The 18,261-nt window shown below is 42.7% G+C and overlaps 1 protein-coding gene across 1 annotated transcript in view; it reads right to left on the reverse strand.

Annotated features, from left to right (window-relative positions):
- The window catches only part of JCAD (junctional cadherin 5 associated), a 53,130-nt gene extending 35,360 nt beyond the window's left edge, over positions 1-17,770 (reverse strand). Inside the window, exons 1-2 of the mRNA XM_079105807.1 lie at positions 17,654-17,770; positions 3,865-4,195 (exon numbers count right to left, since the gene is read on the reverse strand). Of these exons, the coding sequence (XP_078961933.1) occupies positions 3,865-4,136 (272 nt within the window). The 5' untranslated portion in view covers positions 4,137-4,195; positions 17,654-17,770. The remainder of the gene's footprint in view (positions 1-3,864; positions 4,196-17,653) is intronic.
- Positions 17,771-18,261: the final 491 nt, after the last annotated feature.

The raw sequence follows: 18,261 nt of genomic DNA on the forward strand, positions 1-18,261 counted from the left end.
CTGTGGCTGTTACTCTCTCCTCCCTTGTTCCCTGCTTGCCCTCAAGTGTTGGTGTACAAGGGCAGAAATCACTGTCACTGCCACCTTGCCTGCCCAGCAAGGATGCCAATACTCTTCCTCTTCATGATGGAACCTCCCCACACCAGTCCCACAAGGTAAAACCTTCTCCTCTTCCAAGGGTCTGAAAGACTCATCACTTGTACACATTGCCTAGACTTATGAGTGCAAGGATTGATACAGAGAATTTATTTAAGGAATAAACACTTACTAAATGTAAAATTCTTTAATTGGAATTAGTCAAGTCAGAGATGACTTAGATATGGTATCAGCCTTCAGGAAGCTGACAGTTTAAAGGCCAAGAGAAAATATTAGAAGAATTCAAAGGAGAGGGTGATTTCCATGACAGGAACCTGAAGCTGTTGAACTGATAAGATGGGGTTTCCAGTATGAGATTGGGTGGAAAGGGAGTGGCATGCATAGTGGCCCTATGTGCCCAGCACACCAGCAACAGGAGGCACAGAAGAGGCAGGCTGGCTGGGCTTAAAGTAGGTGGCCTGCAGGGCCTGCTATAGCACTGGGCAATGTACAGACCAGAGCCAGGGCAGGCCCTATGGTAGGCAGCATTTACATGATATGGGCTCAGAGCCCATCTTCTGTGCCTTCCAGCCATAAGAAGGATGGTCCCACACAATACTGACAAAAACAGTTCCTTCTGTTCATTAATTTGGATAAACGGTGAACAAATGAGAATCGACTCTTGGTCCTATATACACTACTTGAGCCTAAGAACGTTTTAGAAAGTTTGCACATTCCTTCACCTCTCCTTACACAGGAATTGTTACTCTTTTACCATCTTGGATGCTCACTATTACTTGATCTAAATAATAGCAAAACCTTCCAAGTACAGTATCTTCAGCAAGTTAGGTAACAAGTATTCTGCATGTTTGAAAATCCAGTCAAAAGAAGTCCCAGATCGTGGACATCACCTTCCATTTATACAGCCCTTAACAATGTCCATAGAAAAGCAGTATTATATACGTCAGCTAATGTAGGTATAACCAGATGCACTCCCCCAACTCCCCAGACAGGGAGGACACTCCCATGCCTGCCAGGGACAAGGAAATGAGAAGACAGTCCAGCAGCACATGGCTGCTTTAAAAGGGGCTCACAGAATTGAGGCCCCTTTCAAACTTGGCCAGGTCGTCACCAGACATATGGCAGTCCAGAGCTTGTGGCTAAGCTGGGCTGCCTCCACTGCTGCCATGAGTGGCTCTGGACAGGCCATTCACATTCTCTGGGCTTCATGTTCTTTAGTTGTTAAACAACATTACCAACATGCCTATGTCTCTATAACCTGCCAGCATAAAACAAACTGATCTCTTCCAACCCCTACTGTGGCCTTCCAAACGACAACCTTCCCCTTGCCCAGGAAATTGTCACGGTACTGAGGACCAGCCCAAGATGTGAGAACACACTCTAGGACAGAACTCAACTCACCTGAGAAACAGCATTAGAGAAGCCCTTGTGACTCCTCAGTCACCCTGCTGGCTTGGAGTTAGAGGCCATCCTGGCTCCAAGAGCCTCCAAACCTGGAGACCAGCCCAGCAGAGGCCACTGGGTAGGACAGGATAGGCAGCCAGATCACAGCTGCACTTGTCAAGTGACCGAAGGCTATGAGCTGGCAGAACACCATTTTTTCACTCAGATTCAGAATTGGCATAAGCCAATGTATGATTGTTTTGTCTTGTTTTGGTTTTGTTTTTATGTTTTTTTAAGCTCTTAACTATTGCTACCTATTTACTTCTTCCCAAAGCATTTCAACCTAGGAAGCCTTGCAATTGATCTCTGAGGATTTGGGTACTGGAATAGAATTTTGGAAATGTGTAAGCTGTTCTCTTCCTACTCTATAAGTCAACCTTAAGTTATCACATACCTTCCAAGTTAATCAGTAAACCTCAGAAACATGGAGAAAGAGACCAGATCTATGGAGAACTTAATCGTCTGTATGAAAAAATCCCACTGCCACACAAAAGCACTTATTTGAGTATCTTACTTGTGACACAAAGAAATACTTCTTATGGGTCTTTGTGCCTACCCACCTAAGACTGGGCAGGTGAACCCTGAGGGTGCCAGGTTACTATTCAAGGGGTCAGAAAGTCCTGAGCAAGGTAGGCATGAAGTTGGGAGCCACACCACCCACAGAATTCTAAAGGGGATTCTATTACCTCCTGTTCTGAAACCCAATTCTGACCTGGACCCTCAGTTTTAAGGAAGACCCTCCCATATAACTGACAGAGCCTATCCATAGGGATTCCATGGCACTGTGTTTACCCATACAGAATGGAGTCTTCTGCTTTTCAAAAGTTCCCACAACAGCGAGAAGAATAAATTGAATCTGTGGGCATATATTAAATAATATGTTATTTACTGTGTGCCTAAAGCTATAATAGCTCTGCAGGAAATACAAAAGAAACAGGAAACAAGGTACAAGCTTAATACCTCCAATCTACATTGGAAGATAGATATACTCAGTAAAAACTGGAACGAACAGAAGGCAGGAGAAAATCAAGCACACGTTTTTCTGATAGTAATTAATGTTCACCTTCAGTCAACTGGTCAATCAGAGTTCTCATCCAAATTCCATGGCAGGCATGTTTTCTAGGGAACACGGCTGACAAGAGAGTTAAACCCAAGAAAGTAGTGGACAGAGGTGTGGAGGGTGAAGGGTAATGTCAACGAACCACAGCTTCCTGTCCTCTTCCAAGCTAGCTTTCGCTCCAGAACCTAGTTCCCACCTACAAGAAGTGACTGGGTAACACAGACTTGCTTTTACTATGCTGCGCAAGAGGCACTCTCACTTTTACCTGGTAACCAGGGTGTTGACTGCTCTGACCAAAAACAAAATCCCTCCCATTTTTGTCTGAAAAATGTCAAACAATGAGGAAGAAGTTTTCTGGGTAAAGGTGAACTGTAACCACAAAAGGCCAGATCATTCCCATCAGACTTAATTCACATTTCTGTGTGATTTTCTTAAAGATACACCCTGCTTCCACTTGTTGCCTTTGTCCATATCTGACTGTTCGCACCCAGTTGCATGACACGCTCTATATACCCAGAGCTCTTCTTCTCCAATCTGTACCAGGTCCCAACGCCACACTAAAGGCAAACACAATTTTATGAAGGGGTAACAATGGTTTCCTCAAAGTTGAAACTGCTTGGAAAAGAGTTTCAGGGTTCCTGTCCCATGCTGGTGTTTTGCCAAGTTCCAAAATTCCCTTTTTGTTAATCAGCCCATTCTTCCAACCAACCAACCAACCCTATTTATGTATTTATTTATTTATGTTATAGCAAACACCCACAGATGCAGCTGTGTTCAGATGGGATACCCAGATATCCCATGCAAAGGGCAGATGGGTCAAAAAGTCAAGGGAAGAAACGTTCTCTTTGTGACAAATGGAGGGGAATACATACCCCTTTTCAAATTCCTGTAATCCACAAAATATTGAAATGTTTTAATAAGAAAGTCAAATGTACCATGAATGTGTGCATGGGCATAAACTAGCTTTTCCAAAGTTCTAAAATGATTCCTACCTGAAGCAAGTGAACACAAAAGAGAACAGAGAAGCAGAGCATTAAAACACATTTAGCACCACACTCACCACTGTTTACTGAAGGACTACTATGGCCAGTCCCTGCGCTAAGTGCTGCTGGAACACCCCAAATACCACAACAGAAAGAAGGGTTCTTATCTTAGACCCTTCTTTCTCTCCCTGGCCCCATCCAAATATAAAGTTTACTTAGACATAATGCAACATCAAACTCTTAGAAGTTAAAAGCATATGGCAGGTCAACATGGACGCTTACCCAGCCTCAGCAGCTCTAGAAGCAGAAGTACTTTGGCGCTCCCCGTGGCCTCTCGATGTGCCACGGCGGCTTTCAGAGTCACTCACTCGTCCTGTCCCCAGGGATGATTTACTGTGTTCAAAGGCTACAGGGCCATCCTCATACCCATTCAGCAGGCTGCGGGCAGTTCTGCTCCTCGTTCTTGTTCTCTGGCGACCATCAGGGTTATCCTCACATGGTTCTCTTGACGGTTTGTATCCATGAGAAATCAGAAGATCTTCTACGCTGTACATGATGCACTGGCTTCATCAAAGCTCAATTGCTGGAACCATGATGGTGGCCCGACCCATTGCTGAGGGGAAAACAAAGAGATCCACTTTGTGACCTGTCCTCCCTGAAGAACTGAAGTTCCCTCTACCCACACAGACCAGGCCAGGGCACAGTGCCTGGACCTAAGTGGAGAAATGTGGCTTTCTCTACCTAAAATGGACCCCAGTGTGCTCACAGAGGAGGGGTGCAGGCAGCACTGGCTCTACAGGATGTGTGGCAGGTCTGAGGCTCTCACCCTCTGATGACTACCTCTTGGAGAAGAGTCCAAAATAGTGTTTAAGCAAAGAAATGATCAACACTGCCCCCCGACCTCTAGTCCCACTCATCTAAAAGAAGCACCCTGAAGGAGTCAGGACAAAATAAACACAGACAAAGAAGCTGCAATTACTACTTCATGCTTCTAAAAAGAGAAACTACCAGTACCAGGTCTAATCTTATTATACATCCCTGTTTTCATCTTGGATGCATACCTTTCACTCTGAAGGGCAGAGCAAGATCTTTAATCAACACATAGCCATGATACATTTTGGTGAGAGCAATCGGAAAAGCCACTGCCAGGGCAGCTCCCCAGGGCAGCTAACTAGCAGCTGGAAATAGATTTGAAGTATTTAGGCTCTTAATGAGAAAACAAACAACGTGCTGATCAAGCTTACATACCCAACCTGCTATGCAATCTGAAAGTTTCCACATGAGACTTTTAAGAACGGAATTTCTTCCCAACAACTTTTGGGGGAAAGTGTTGCATCTCTTGGTAAAGGGTGTCTACACTCAAATCCTGCCACCCCAGTGTAAGCTGCCCAAAGGCAAGAGGACCAAGAAAGAAGAAAAATGAACAGAAGCTAAGGTAATAGCAAAACAGCAGGGCTGCCATGTTCATTCACCAGGTGTGAGACAGATTGTGGTCAGATGGATTCACCACTGCCTCAGTCCCTATGGAGGCTGGCTACAGTTCTGGCCTGGGTGATAGTATAAAAAAAGCTGGCCTGCTCAGAGCTTGGCCAGCTCCAGGCTCACTTTGCTGGTGTTTGGAAATAGAGTCACTGTGGCCACCACAAACAATGGCCAGGAAATGCCTGCTGGCCCATGTGCAGGTGTGAGGAAAGCGCCTGAGCTTCCTGCCAGCAGGAATTCTCCCTGGGGTCCATTGCACTATTCTGCTGACTGTGCATGTTCTCTCTCTGCATTGCCCGCTAGACCACGGGAGCAAGACAGTCCCTGTTATCAGCTTGGAGAGGACTGCACAGTGTAGGTCTATAATTTTCCATCACAGCCCTCCATTTTATGGAAGGTTGACAACCTCTGGCAGTTACCACACTCAGAGAAACATCTCCATGGCAACATCACCATTCCTGACACTCTTCTGTATGACTTTCCCAGGGCCGCCTGACTTGGGTCATTCACTTAGAAAAGGAAGGAACAAGAGAAGCAGCATTTGTTCTCTGACTCAACTAAGCAAATCACTGGTCTAGGAACTGGAGACGAACGAGATGTCATTGTAAAACCGGAGGTATGGGAAAACAGGCTCAAGGCGCTAAGGTCTTTGCCTTGTTCAGTGCTAACTCCCCAGCATCTAGCATAGAGTATCTTCCCAATGAATACCTGTTAAATGAATGAAGAAAAGAGAAAGGGGTATTTGAGCTAGGTTTTGAAGAATAATTAGGAGTTCACTAGATAAGCTGCATGTTTCCATATGTGAGCAGGGAACCTGGCACATAAAGTACACTGTGAGTACAGTGCTCCCAAGAGTAAAGAAGTGGCTGAGCAACAGCATATTGGGGGCCTAGAACAGAGTCCCAGACCCTCTGGCTCACATCCCCATCGACCCCACAGCTGAGAGTTCAGGTCTGATGACATTTGCACATGCGCTCTCCCTCTTTTCCTCACCATGTCAGGCTCTTTCACAGGGAAGCAACATGCATTGCACTCCATCTGGCTACCCAATACACTAACAAATGTTGCCTTGTTCCCACGAATAAAGAAAAGGCTTAGCAACAGAATCCTAGTGGCCTAGACTGGAGTCCCCAGACCAAATGGTCTGTGTCCCACACAGAGTTGGTTGTACTGCAGCTCATTCTGAAGAAGCAATAACCATCCTCAAATGTACATGTGGATCATTTTCCTACTAGGGATGAGGAATTTGGTCCAGTATGGCTCTACGTTTGCAATTATACTTAGCAAAACCTTAATTATCATGACAACCCACACCAAGCTATAAAATATTTCAGAAAATATGCAAAGTTGTAAAAGGCATAACCTGACCTTAGAGATCTGAGGTCAAAAGTATTCTGATTGTTGGAAACTGCAAACTCATTTCCATCCCTCCTAGGTAGGTGACCCACAAGGAACAGGAGCACAGAACACTCAGACTGCAGCATTCAGGACCTAGAGCTATGTGAGGAATCTAAGAGGCCAGTGGATGACCACGAGCCCAGCAGTAACCCACATTGCTGCCCCCATCCAAATTAATGGAAGACTTCTACCCGAGGCTAATAATGTTCTTCGCTTTCTCAATCCCAACTCAGCCTGGGCCTCTATAGCATTTCCACACTCATGCTGATCACTACCCTCTCCCTTCAGATGTTTCTGAACAGTTGTGTATTATTTCTAACCTTTGCCATATCCAGCTTGCCTTCTTTAGTACCCTTATCTATGGAATGGGCTGCCTCGAAAGGTAGCAGGCTTCCCCTCCAAACATGTCAATTACAGTGGCCACTAGGAGGGTCACTGAGTATAGAGGAAACTCAGGCAACCACCAAGTTGCTGTACTAGAAATATGGCCTTTTAACCTTTCTTTCCAGCATTCTTAATCAACAACTTTAATTCTATTACCTAGGCATCAACTCAAAGGGTGGCTGTAAAGACAAATGCCCAATTAAAAAAAAAAAAAAAAAAAAAAACATTTTAAATAAATAAAGGGCGGGGAGGGGAAACCCAAGATGGTGGTATGCACCTGTAATCCCAGCGACTCTGAAGGCTGAGGTAGAAGGATCCCAATTTCAAGATCAGTCTAGAAACTAAGTCAGACCCTGTCTCAAAATAAAAAATAAAAAGGGCTGGGGATGTAGCTCAGTAGTAAAGCACCCCTGGGTTCAATCCTCAGGACCAAAAAAAAAAAAGAAAGAAAGAAAGAAAAAAAGGATGGGGGGCGAATTTCTCAAAATCTATCAAATTATGCTAGGCTTATGTACAAATATCCCACAATGAATCCCGTGTGTGTGTGTGTGTGTGTGTGTGTGTGTATAATACTAACTAAAATAATGATAATAATAATGGAAGGGGGATCAATTGAACAGATCAAGTAGATCAGCACTATTATGTGTAATTATAATGTACCAACTAAAAAAAAATAAGTGAATGATGAAATTTGACATCAACCTAAATATCACCATTATTACTGTTAACAACACATTTCACAACTATACATCTGTGTACAGCTACACTGGCACAGGATCAGATGTGATGGCAGCCCTTTGCTGATACTCTGAGTATGATTCCTGGAGCCAATGAGTACCACGCCAAGTCTCAGTTCTCTGATCTGCAAAATGGCAATGTTACTATCTTTCCATCTCACCTGACTGCTTAGTGGGCCCAATGAGAACATGCAGAAGTGAAACTCACCATGCAAATATAACATTATGGATTTATTATGCTATAATGTTTCTAGTTTGTCTCTGAGGTTATTTGCTTATGGATAGATTTCAAACAGTTGCTAATTTTACCATGTAGTTCAGACCATTTCCTGATTCCTTTTATATCATTTGGTATGTTACTCTTGTTGATTTCAAAGCCATTCCTGCTTTATATACCTAGTCTTCTCTTGAGTGTGTATTTCAACCTCCAGCCAAGTCACTAAGAACGCAAGTATTATTTTATATAGTCAAAAACATTCAAACACATTCACTGAGTGCCTATAATGTACCAGGCACTGTAATTATAACAATGAATAAGACATATTCTTTGCCCTTGAGGATCTGACTGTTTGGTTGCAAAGATAGCTAGAAAAGAGGAAATTAAAACACAGCATATGCACACATTAGTGACGGGAGCTTGCCACTTCCCATATCCTCATAGCAATACAACAGGGACACAGGATGAGATGGAAGAGACCCTACTCGGTCTCATGGGATCAAGAAGGCCTGGAAGACTGCTTCTCAGTCAATCAAATCCTCTTCCTCAAGGCTACACTATATTACCCTGGCAGTACGATCTTCCAGCTAGTTCATTCAAGAAAGTGTTTCCTTCATTCCTTTTTTGTCTCTCTAAATCAAAAATTCATAGTTGAATATCTAGGGAAAGTGATCAAGCCTGTGAAGGTACCTACAAAGAATTCCAGGTCACAAAGAAACTTCTGGCATTGGCTGGGCCAGGACACAAAAATGAGAGACAAATGAGCCCACTTTAGTGGTATCCATAGAATTTAACAGAATTCATAGTATTTAAATATTCCTAGAGGAAACATTTAACATAAGAATAAACACTTTATAGGAACAGTCTATCAGGCAGGGGCTGCCCTGGACATAGGCAGTTCCCAAGCTGGGTGCCTCTTAAGCGGAGGTTGAGGTAATTGATTTGTAAACTATTTTGATTTTACAGTTCACACTGAATGTGTGTATAAATACATCAAAACTTAAAAGCAAAAAGATTTACCCTCATATCTGACATGAACTATAACCTTTTCTTCTCTATTTCACATTTTAAAAATGCTGGTCACTAACCACTAAACTAATTTTGTGACCTGTTAAATTAATTGCATGACCCACAGTTTGAAAAGCACCATAATAGAAGCCATTCTTGTGATGGTCAGAGTATTAGATGAGATAACCTCTGAAAAATTTTCATGCTCAAATATCCCTCAATCTATGAGAAATTCCTTGCTCACTGCTCTGCTCTCAACAGAGAATTTAGCTGTCTGACCCTTACAAAAATCTACTTTCTAAGAAAAGTTATAGCTATTAAATGATGCTACTTTCCTAGTCTTAATAGCAGGGCATGAAAAGGTGAATCTCCTCAGGAGAAAGTGCCATCTTCTGCCTCCTTCCTCCCTACCTGGGACCTAACTGGCCTTGAAATCAAGGGTCTCCAAATGTCCAGCCACTGTCTGACACACAAATCCAGCACTGCAGAAGCAAATGCGGAACCCAAAGGGCCTTTGACATGAAATGCATTTTCATTGCTGCCTTTTATTCTTTCTCTCTTTGGTTTGAGAAAACTAAGAAGTAACCTTTTGTTTCTTTACATTTCACTATTATTCTTTTCAGATTTTCCTATTTTTCTCTAAACTATGCATTCTTGACTTAATTCACCACTGCCCAGATTCAGACACATTTATAAAGGTTTAACAACTCTGCCACTGCAATGAAAACTGTCAGTCGAATAAAAGGCCCCGTGCCCCAGTGGACCCATTTCTCTAGGTAGCAAGTGTTAGGCTGTTTTTCCCCCCTCCTAAGGCAGAAGCTAGTTGCAACTGCTACACCATCATTGAGAGCAGGGAGAGCACAGCATGAAGAGCATAGACTTTGACATCAGAGAGACCTAAGTTTACACCCTGGCTCTTCTACTTGCTAGTGGCCTTTATCAAGGTTCTTAACTTCCAAGCCCATTTTATCATCTGTAAAATAGATGGATCCACCAGGTTTTCCAAAGAATATGTGGCACCTAGAAACTATCAGAATGTTACGATAGTTACCTCTATGAGGTTTCGTGGGTGAGAGGGGAATGGGCCACTTCCTTATCTCCAGGCTTGAAGAGGGTATCAAAGCAGAACAACTGTGACTGAGAAGTGAAGGCACGGACTCAACACCTGAAGGAATTCACCTGCACAGTGAGCACACAACTTATATCCCCCTGCTCGTAGGCAGGTACAGCCCTCCATATTGTCCCAGCCCATCACCACTGAGGAGTGAGTAATAAATGTTCAAAACCTCTTCATCGAGTCCGCAAATTCTTTCTTTGGGGTCTATAAACAATATGCTGGGGCTTTTGCAGCCCAGGGATTGAACAGCAGGCTACTATTTTTGGCTAATTTCATTTTATATTTCCTTCCTCATCATCATGTTTCCTAATTTACCAAATAATACATAAATATAAACAAGAAAAAAAACAAAAAGATGGCATCATTAAACTTAAAAACTATATATTTAAAAAGAACAACAATTCTCCTTTATTCTCTGAAGTTAGATGATTCTTGTGGATGACTCTTTCCTCACACACACATGTACACAGAGACACATAAGAGTGAGGGCCTTCCTTGCCTGTACGTCTTGGTGGCCACACTGGTATTAATTTTTAAAATATTCAGCAATGTAATTAATTCACAAATACACCATTTAGTTCCTTTGTGACCGTCGCAGGCCTCTTTGCTCATTTTGGGTCTTGGGCTCTAAGTAACATGGAACTATCACAAACTGCTGTGTGAAACCAAAAAGCAGGCAAATCACCACTAGGAAAAATGAGAGGAGTAACAGCAATGGGAAACCACAACTGGATCCAGGCAAAGAAAAGACTGCTGGCTGGTGAATATGGCAAGAAAGGGAGGAGGAAAGTGGAGAGAGGGAGGACAAAGGGGGACGAGTAGTTAGACGTTCCTTCAACTGTAACATGTGGGCGTGCGAGTGGAGGGGATAAGGAGGAAAGGAATAATAGGAGTAATTTTCAAGAGAGGAATACAATGGATTTTAGCTTTGGTATGACTAGGATAATGGTCATTTCTTTTATAGAAATGGGAAATAATTATTCGTTTGAAAGTATGATAGGTAATTTGATTTTGATTCAACCCATCTATTCCCATAAAATTTTCTTTTTCCCAAAACAATGCAAATGGATTTTCATCAAAGATTAATTCTGTTCCTTCCATAGAATCTGAATGAGACCACTTAAACTAATCTTCTCTATTACCAATATCTGAGGTAAGCATTAGCTCTATCGTTTATATTTGAATGGCCAAGATTATAAAATCAGGAAACTGTTATTAACACTTAACTATTACTGAAGGGTGGAGCCAAATTGCTTCCCTGTCACTGTTCTCACTGTTTGAATGCCTATTTGTTGGGGTGTGTGTGTGTGTGTGTGTGTGTGTGTGTGTGTGTGTGCTGAGTTGAGTTGGATAGGGCCTGGGACTGCAAGGAGAAAAACCACCTCTGGGTCTCAGTCTTCCTCTGCAAGAGAAAATGGAAGACTAAACTGGAGGTTCATTAGGGTCCTTCTAGCTCTAAAGATCTGCTGAGATCTCCAGAATGTGCTCCCTTGTGATGAACAGCACACATTTCTAAGCCAGCTGGCCACAAGAGACAGAGAGGGGGAAAAAAAAAAAAAAAAAAATGGAAGAGTACAGCTTGTGGTCATGATGACACAGAGTGACACAGAGTAAAGCTAAGTAGGTCATATGCAGACAGACCCTCTGACCTTGGCCTCATTAGCACCCAGCACAGGCCACCCAAGAGAGCAGAGGTAAATGGCCATACGTTAAGAGGAAGACCAGTGAGTTAAACACCCAGCTATTCTCCACACCAGAAAGCAGGTGTTGCACACTTACTCCAATCTAAATTCGTCAAAACACTTTTTTTGCACTGGATGGGCCAGACACTGTGCTCTGCCCTGGAGAATTTAAAGACAGACCAGACCTGGTCAGCCCTCTCCTGGTGTTATTTCAGCTATGGATATTCTCATCACTAGGGTGGAGAGCAGCAAATGAATGCCATTTAACAGGTACCATTTCCTCCTCCTTTTCCATTTATAAAAATATTTTTTATTCCCATAATTATAGTTACAGGGCTTCCTAAGACACTGAGAGGGAACAAAATATTAATAAACTCATTACAACCAGAACTTTTTTCCTTTTTCAAATTTGCTTAGAACATGAACTGAAAATTAAAACATACAAATACCCAATTAAAAATATGAAAAAGAAAGCTCACCCTCATCTGTAATCAGAGAAATGCAAATTACACCATAATGCCATTATTCACATACCAGATTACTGAAGCTTTTTAAAAGCTGTATTTGTTATTGTGAGGGCATGGTAACCTATCAGGCCTCTTCCATCTGTGGGTGTGTGTGTGTGTGTGTGTGTGCAAGGGGCAGTGTGCAAATGCATATTCCTTTCTTGAAAGTGATTAGGTGATATGTTATAAAATCTTTAAAAATCTGAAACCCTAAGAAGTAAATCTCACTTCTTAGGATCTACCCTACTGAAGTAATCATACACATATAAATATAAGGATATATATCCACGTTTTATTTGTGATAAAACAATGAACTAAATGTTCATTAGGGGATGGTTAAAAAGATTCATGCATTCACATGGCAGACTATAATATGAATACACATGCATAAAATTATGTTTTTAGGTATCTTATGACACAGAGAAATGCTGATACTACCATGTTAAATAATAAAAACAGAAAAAAAATGCTAGATTTATGTGGTACCAATTTTATTTATAAACCCATATATCCAGAAGGGGAAAAAACACCAAAAGGAAACATACCAAAATTCAACAATGACACTGGATTCTTTTTTTTTTTTTTAATTTCCTTATTTATACTTTAATGATATTTAATGATGTCTATCATGAAATGTATTATGCTGAATCATATGAAGTTGCCATATTATAGGTCAAAAATGGTCAAATATTGGCAATTTCATATTCTTAACATACTTAATTTCATTAATACTAGCTTAAGTATATATAATTATTGTGTTGTATTTGCTATAATTAACTTATTTAAGTCACATTAACATAACAATAATATTTCATCATCATTTGTTATAATCATTTCATTTGTTATAATCAATTTATTAGTTATTAATTATAAATTAAGTTATAGTAACATATTAATAACTTATAATTAGCTATGTTGTTAATAAATAATGTAGCTAATCATGCATATTTGTCTTATTCATTTTTAGTTCATGTTGCAGGCTCCCCTCCAAAAGTAAAAACTTCAAAAAAACCACAAAGAGTTGCTTAGGTATGATTAAGAAAATGTTTCTTTGAAAATATACTGCCTATCTGAAAGACTCAAGGACCATAAAAGAATGAAGAAAAGAATAAATGAATAAATGAAATACCTGAAACCTTATGAAATAAATTACATAAAGTTCTAGAACTTGGCATATTTATTTTATCTGCCACAAAGACTCTTAATCTGGTTTTGGTGCTCCTAAGATCACTGTTCTGAAGAAATCCAATACAAGATTACAATTTACATTCTAAAGGTCTGGATTAGACATTGTTACTCCTCTAAAAAACCTAAAATATCTCAGTTATATTCACTGACATTCCATACTTAGGATGTAATGGGTCCCTCAAATTGTTGGCAGTTCAGTGTAAATATTTCTTCAACTGACAACTTTTAGGTCTAATGTTATGATTAATATATAACAAAGTACTTTCTTTAAATGAGAGGTAAATAGCCAAGACATAAAACAAACCAGAATGGAGTATATTTCTAACTAACACATGAATTATGAATGCTTTCTGCAGCTTTTTTTGTAATGGTAGAATTGTGTATTTTATTGTGAACAATAGGATTTCCATTTCCCTTTCTAGTCTTAATTATTAAATAAATAACTCCAAAGTTCTATTTTAAGTTCTGGGACAAGTTCTCACAAACTGTTGTTACCGTACCACACAGTGTGAGGACTGGCTCTGCCAGAGCCCTCACGTCATTAAAATCTCATAAGGCATGAAGAGCAGATCTAATCTGTGAAGCAATCATTTTAGCAGGACAACCATCACTGAGTTTGCTTTCTTTATGGTGATAAAAAGAAAAAACAAATGGGATGGAAAACTTGGAGTCTAAGATCAAAAGAATCTTAAAATATTAATCTTACTGAGTTAGATTTGTGGTAAGGCAGATTCAACAAGAGAAACTGGGTATTATCTTTTCTAACTCCTCTATGTCTTTCTCTCCAAAACTAGTGTGAACACACTCTCCCTTCTGTCTTTTCTTTCACCTCTAAATTCTGTGTCACACAATTAGTGTTCTGGCTACTTCACCTCATTTTTATAAGACCTTAACTACCTCATTAACACTTCACAAAGATTACAAATCATTAAGAAAGGACTGAAACTGGATATGATTTTTGAGAATCCTCTGGAATCTGGTGCTGTTTGTAAAAATAACTATAAAACTTATAGGTTAGAATTTTATTCCATTATCATCATCATATATGTAAAGCCTGCCATGTAATGATTTCTAAAATAATCTATTAAACTTTTAACATACTACTTTTGTTTTATAATTTTAAAATATTTTTAGGATAAAAGTCATACAAATGTTAAAGTTCAAATTATTTCACATTTTTATTTATTTTCGAATTACAAGGGTCATGTAAAGCTATTTCAAAAGTAAACATTGCAAAATTCAAAGCTTAAGTAAAAAAGAGAAAAATTCCTAATAGCCCCACGGTGCCAAGAGATAACCAGAAGTAATAGTTGGTTCTATTTCTCCAACTATGCATAGAGGTGCTTTCATTTTATTGTTTTTTTTTTTTTTTTTTGCCTCTTTGAAATACATGGCAGTGTCTCCTCATAAGAGTTATCTAAATTCTTTCATTTACACATAAGAGAAACGAGCTTTATTAGATAAGCTATAAAGAGATAACCAATAAGCAGAAAATTCTAAAGATGATAAAGCTTTGCCAGTTTGGCCATGCTGTCGCTATCATATTAACTATAGAAAGTTGTTGGAAAATACAAAAAGTCAAGGTAATAAACTTCAAATAAGATACTCCAAATTCAAATCAAGATTACAGAGGTTTTAGTATGGACCCATACAGGTCCTGGATTTCCTAAAGTAAAGCATAGTAAGACAGATCTACCCTTTCCTAGGTTGCTGGCTTTAGCAAGTGAGTGTCCCTCAGTGTTCCGCAAGCCACAGGCCTTTGGAGCAAAGCACAATAGCACGATTTTCACAAGGCAGATAATCCTAAAGGTAAGAAAACAACATCTGCAAACAACCAGAGGAACTGCAATAAGAGATTCAGCAATAGACCCAGAGGATTCCAGAGATATAGTCTTTGCTTATCAAAATAAAAGCCACAACAGAACAATTGTTCAATCCAATGCGCTATGTTCTAAACTCTCTCCAGATTAATTACTGTGGAGTCTGGCCAAGCTCATTAAAAGGGAAACTCTGGCCTCCTACCATGATTGGTGTTTACTGCTCTTCTAAACTAGAGGGCTCTCCCAGCAAGGGCAAGGAGGACTTAGAGGAGTCACCAACTCCTGGGCTTTCTTTACTGATGGTAATGAAAGGATTTGTCTTTGAATACCATTTTTAAATTAGACTTCAAGGATCTTTTCATATTTGCCTTCATTTTTATATTGAAAAATTGGTTCCTTTCTATTTTCTTTGTGCATCTCAGATCACTGGTTATATTTTATAGCTACTGAACAATACATGCAGGCCTCTGGAATCTGTGATCTCTCAGATGAGTTATCAGATAACTCTGATGAGCTCTTCAAGCACTCCAGAGTATATGGTCACTCGGGCATTTTATGTTCCAAGAGGGTGGAAAGACAAACCTTTTTCTTCCCCCTGAAACAAGCTTCCTCCACCCGCCCTATCCACCTAAATCTCTTGGGCCTACCAAGGGCCTGACCTCCCAGTCTCTATAGCAGAGGGTGAAATTTTGCAGGAGGAAGGCCCAACAGATTAAAGGCCTCTGTTCAACAAATATTTGCTCACCCACTCCAGCAAGAGTAAAAGTTTGCTACATGTTGCCTGCTTGGAGTAACAGGGAGAGACCTTCAGGAATCTTGTTCAGCTGGTGACAAATTTAGACACCTAATATGAAGGTAAATAATGAAGTCCAAGCACCCAGAACACTAGGAAAAACCGAAGGAATTTACCAAACTCATGATTTCACATGAAAACCAACACAATTCCCATCAAACAGAATCTCTATATGATTTCCAAAGATATTTATGCATTATTGCTTTCCCTGATGGTCTCAACCCAACTATTTTAAATTCTAAAACTACCTTACATAAGGCACTGTTTTCCTAAAATTTGACCTGTACTGTTACACTGACTGCTTTTTTTCTTTTTCAGAGTATTTCTGACCATCAGAATCCCACCTCTTGCTTTCCTCCCCCAAATCTCCCCATTTTCTCACCCTCATCCCAAATCTCTGGGATGTTCACTCTTTATAAGTCTGAAAAGACAAAAGGCCAGAGTAAGGAAACATGAAGCTGTGGGAGAAACATCACATTAAACTGTCACCGACAGGAAAAACCTGGGAATTGTGTGGTCCACACTGCCCAGACCTCTATGGAAGACAAGGCCTGGCACCCAGACTTGAAGAAAGGTGACAGGGAAAGGGTGATATGCTTAAACTAATTCCCTAAAGTCCTCTGCTCCCAGAGAGTGAGGATGAGCAATGACTGGGGCATGGCCAGGTAGCGCAGGCGTAAAGTTCCCGTTTTTCATTTTTTTTCCTCACTAGTGAAATCTCAGCTGCTTTTTCAAACCCATAGAAGAATCCCTGGCAAGCGCTAGGTTTCTTTGGTCAGTGACAAGAAGCGAGAGTGGAGCTTTTGCAAGTGGGTGCTGAGCAACACTGTGGTCACGGCTTCTAGGCAAACGCTGGCATTTCGGATGAGCTGACAGACTGGGGGAGAGGGACCGGAGGGAACTAGCTAAGATCTGGGCGCGGAGACCCAAGGCGGACAGGCTCCAGGTCCCATAAACGAACTGATTTACAGCACCCCCAAGCGGGGTTCTTTTCTTTCTCGAACCCCCCAAGCAGCCGGGACCCGCGGAGGCACTAGCCGGGAAGCAGCCGCGATTAGTGTCCTAATCCCCAGTCCCGACCACGCACCGCGGTGGGCGCGTAAGGCCCGGGCAGACACCAGCAGGGAGTCGGGGCGCGGCGGCGGCGGGATCCCAACGTCCCGCCCGCAGGTCCCGACTGCTAGGGGCGCCGTGGGAACCGGGACCTCTGGGACTCCGAACCGAGACTCAGTTTGTAGGGTGGAGAAGTCCGTGAAGTCAGGCGCGCAGGTAAGGGGGGGTGTTGACTGGATGCCGGCTGTGTAGGGAGACGTAGAGAGGGCAACGAGAGACCCCCGCCCGCCCGGGCCCGCCCCGCGCCCACGGGCGACGCGAGCGCTAACGCCAGCCGCGGCCCACGGAGCCCGCCCAGGGATTCCGGCGTCCCGTGCCCCAGACTGGCACCTGGAAGACCCGGACCCCTCCCAGCCTTGCAGGCGCTCCCCCACCCCGGGGCTGCGGGCGTGGGGCCCTCGGCGGCCCGGCTGCTGGGCTAGGCACCGCGCGGGGGGCTCCGGGCGGGGCTGCGACCCGGGGTTCCGACATCCCCTAACGCTGGGGAAGCTCGGACAGGAGCAACGTCCCGGCTGGAGAAGTTGGGGGGCGAGCGCGGGAGGCTGCCGGTGAGGCCCGCGAAAGCGCCGTGAGAGCGAGCCAAATGGACGGTGGGAGTCAAGAGCGCGAGACGCGCCAGGACTTACCGAGCGGCTCCCTCATGCCGGCCCGCGCCGCCGCCGCAGCAGCTCCGGCTGGCCGGGCACCAGCGCGACCCGCCCCGCCAGCAGCCGCCGCGGCCGAGCATGCCCGGAGCGCCGCCGCCCGCCCCGCCCACTGCCCGGGATAGCCCCGCCCACCGCCCGGGATAGCCCCGCCCACAGTCCTGGCCTCCTCCAGGCGCAAGCCCTGGGCGCTGGAGGGCGGCACCTGGGCACAGAGCCCGGCGCGCGTACCTCGGGCCCGACCGGGTGAGTCTCGCGGAAGGCACAGGTGGGCTGGCCACCCTTTCCTCTCTTTTCCTGTCACTTGTGTTTGGGCAACGTCAACCTTGTGCCAATGTCTACGTACACAGATACTCAGGAACACACACAGTTACACACAGAAGACCTCATGTACAATCACACTGATGCACACAACACATTCGTATAGTCACACACAGGTACACAAACACACACATAGTTCACATACATACACAAAAACACAGCTCAAGCAGGATACACACATACACAGTGATGGCATGAACAGCAGAAAACGGCGATGGTGACAACAGCTTATGTTTGGGATTTACTTCTTAAGCAACATCTTAGAGAGG

This window comes from Sciurus vulgaris (assembly GCF_902686455.1).
Source record: "Sciurus vulgaris genome assembly, chromosome: 12".
Classification (NCBI taxonomy): Eukaryota; Metazoa; Chordata; class Mammalia; order Rodentia; family Sciuridae; genus Sciurus; species Sciurus vulgaris.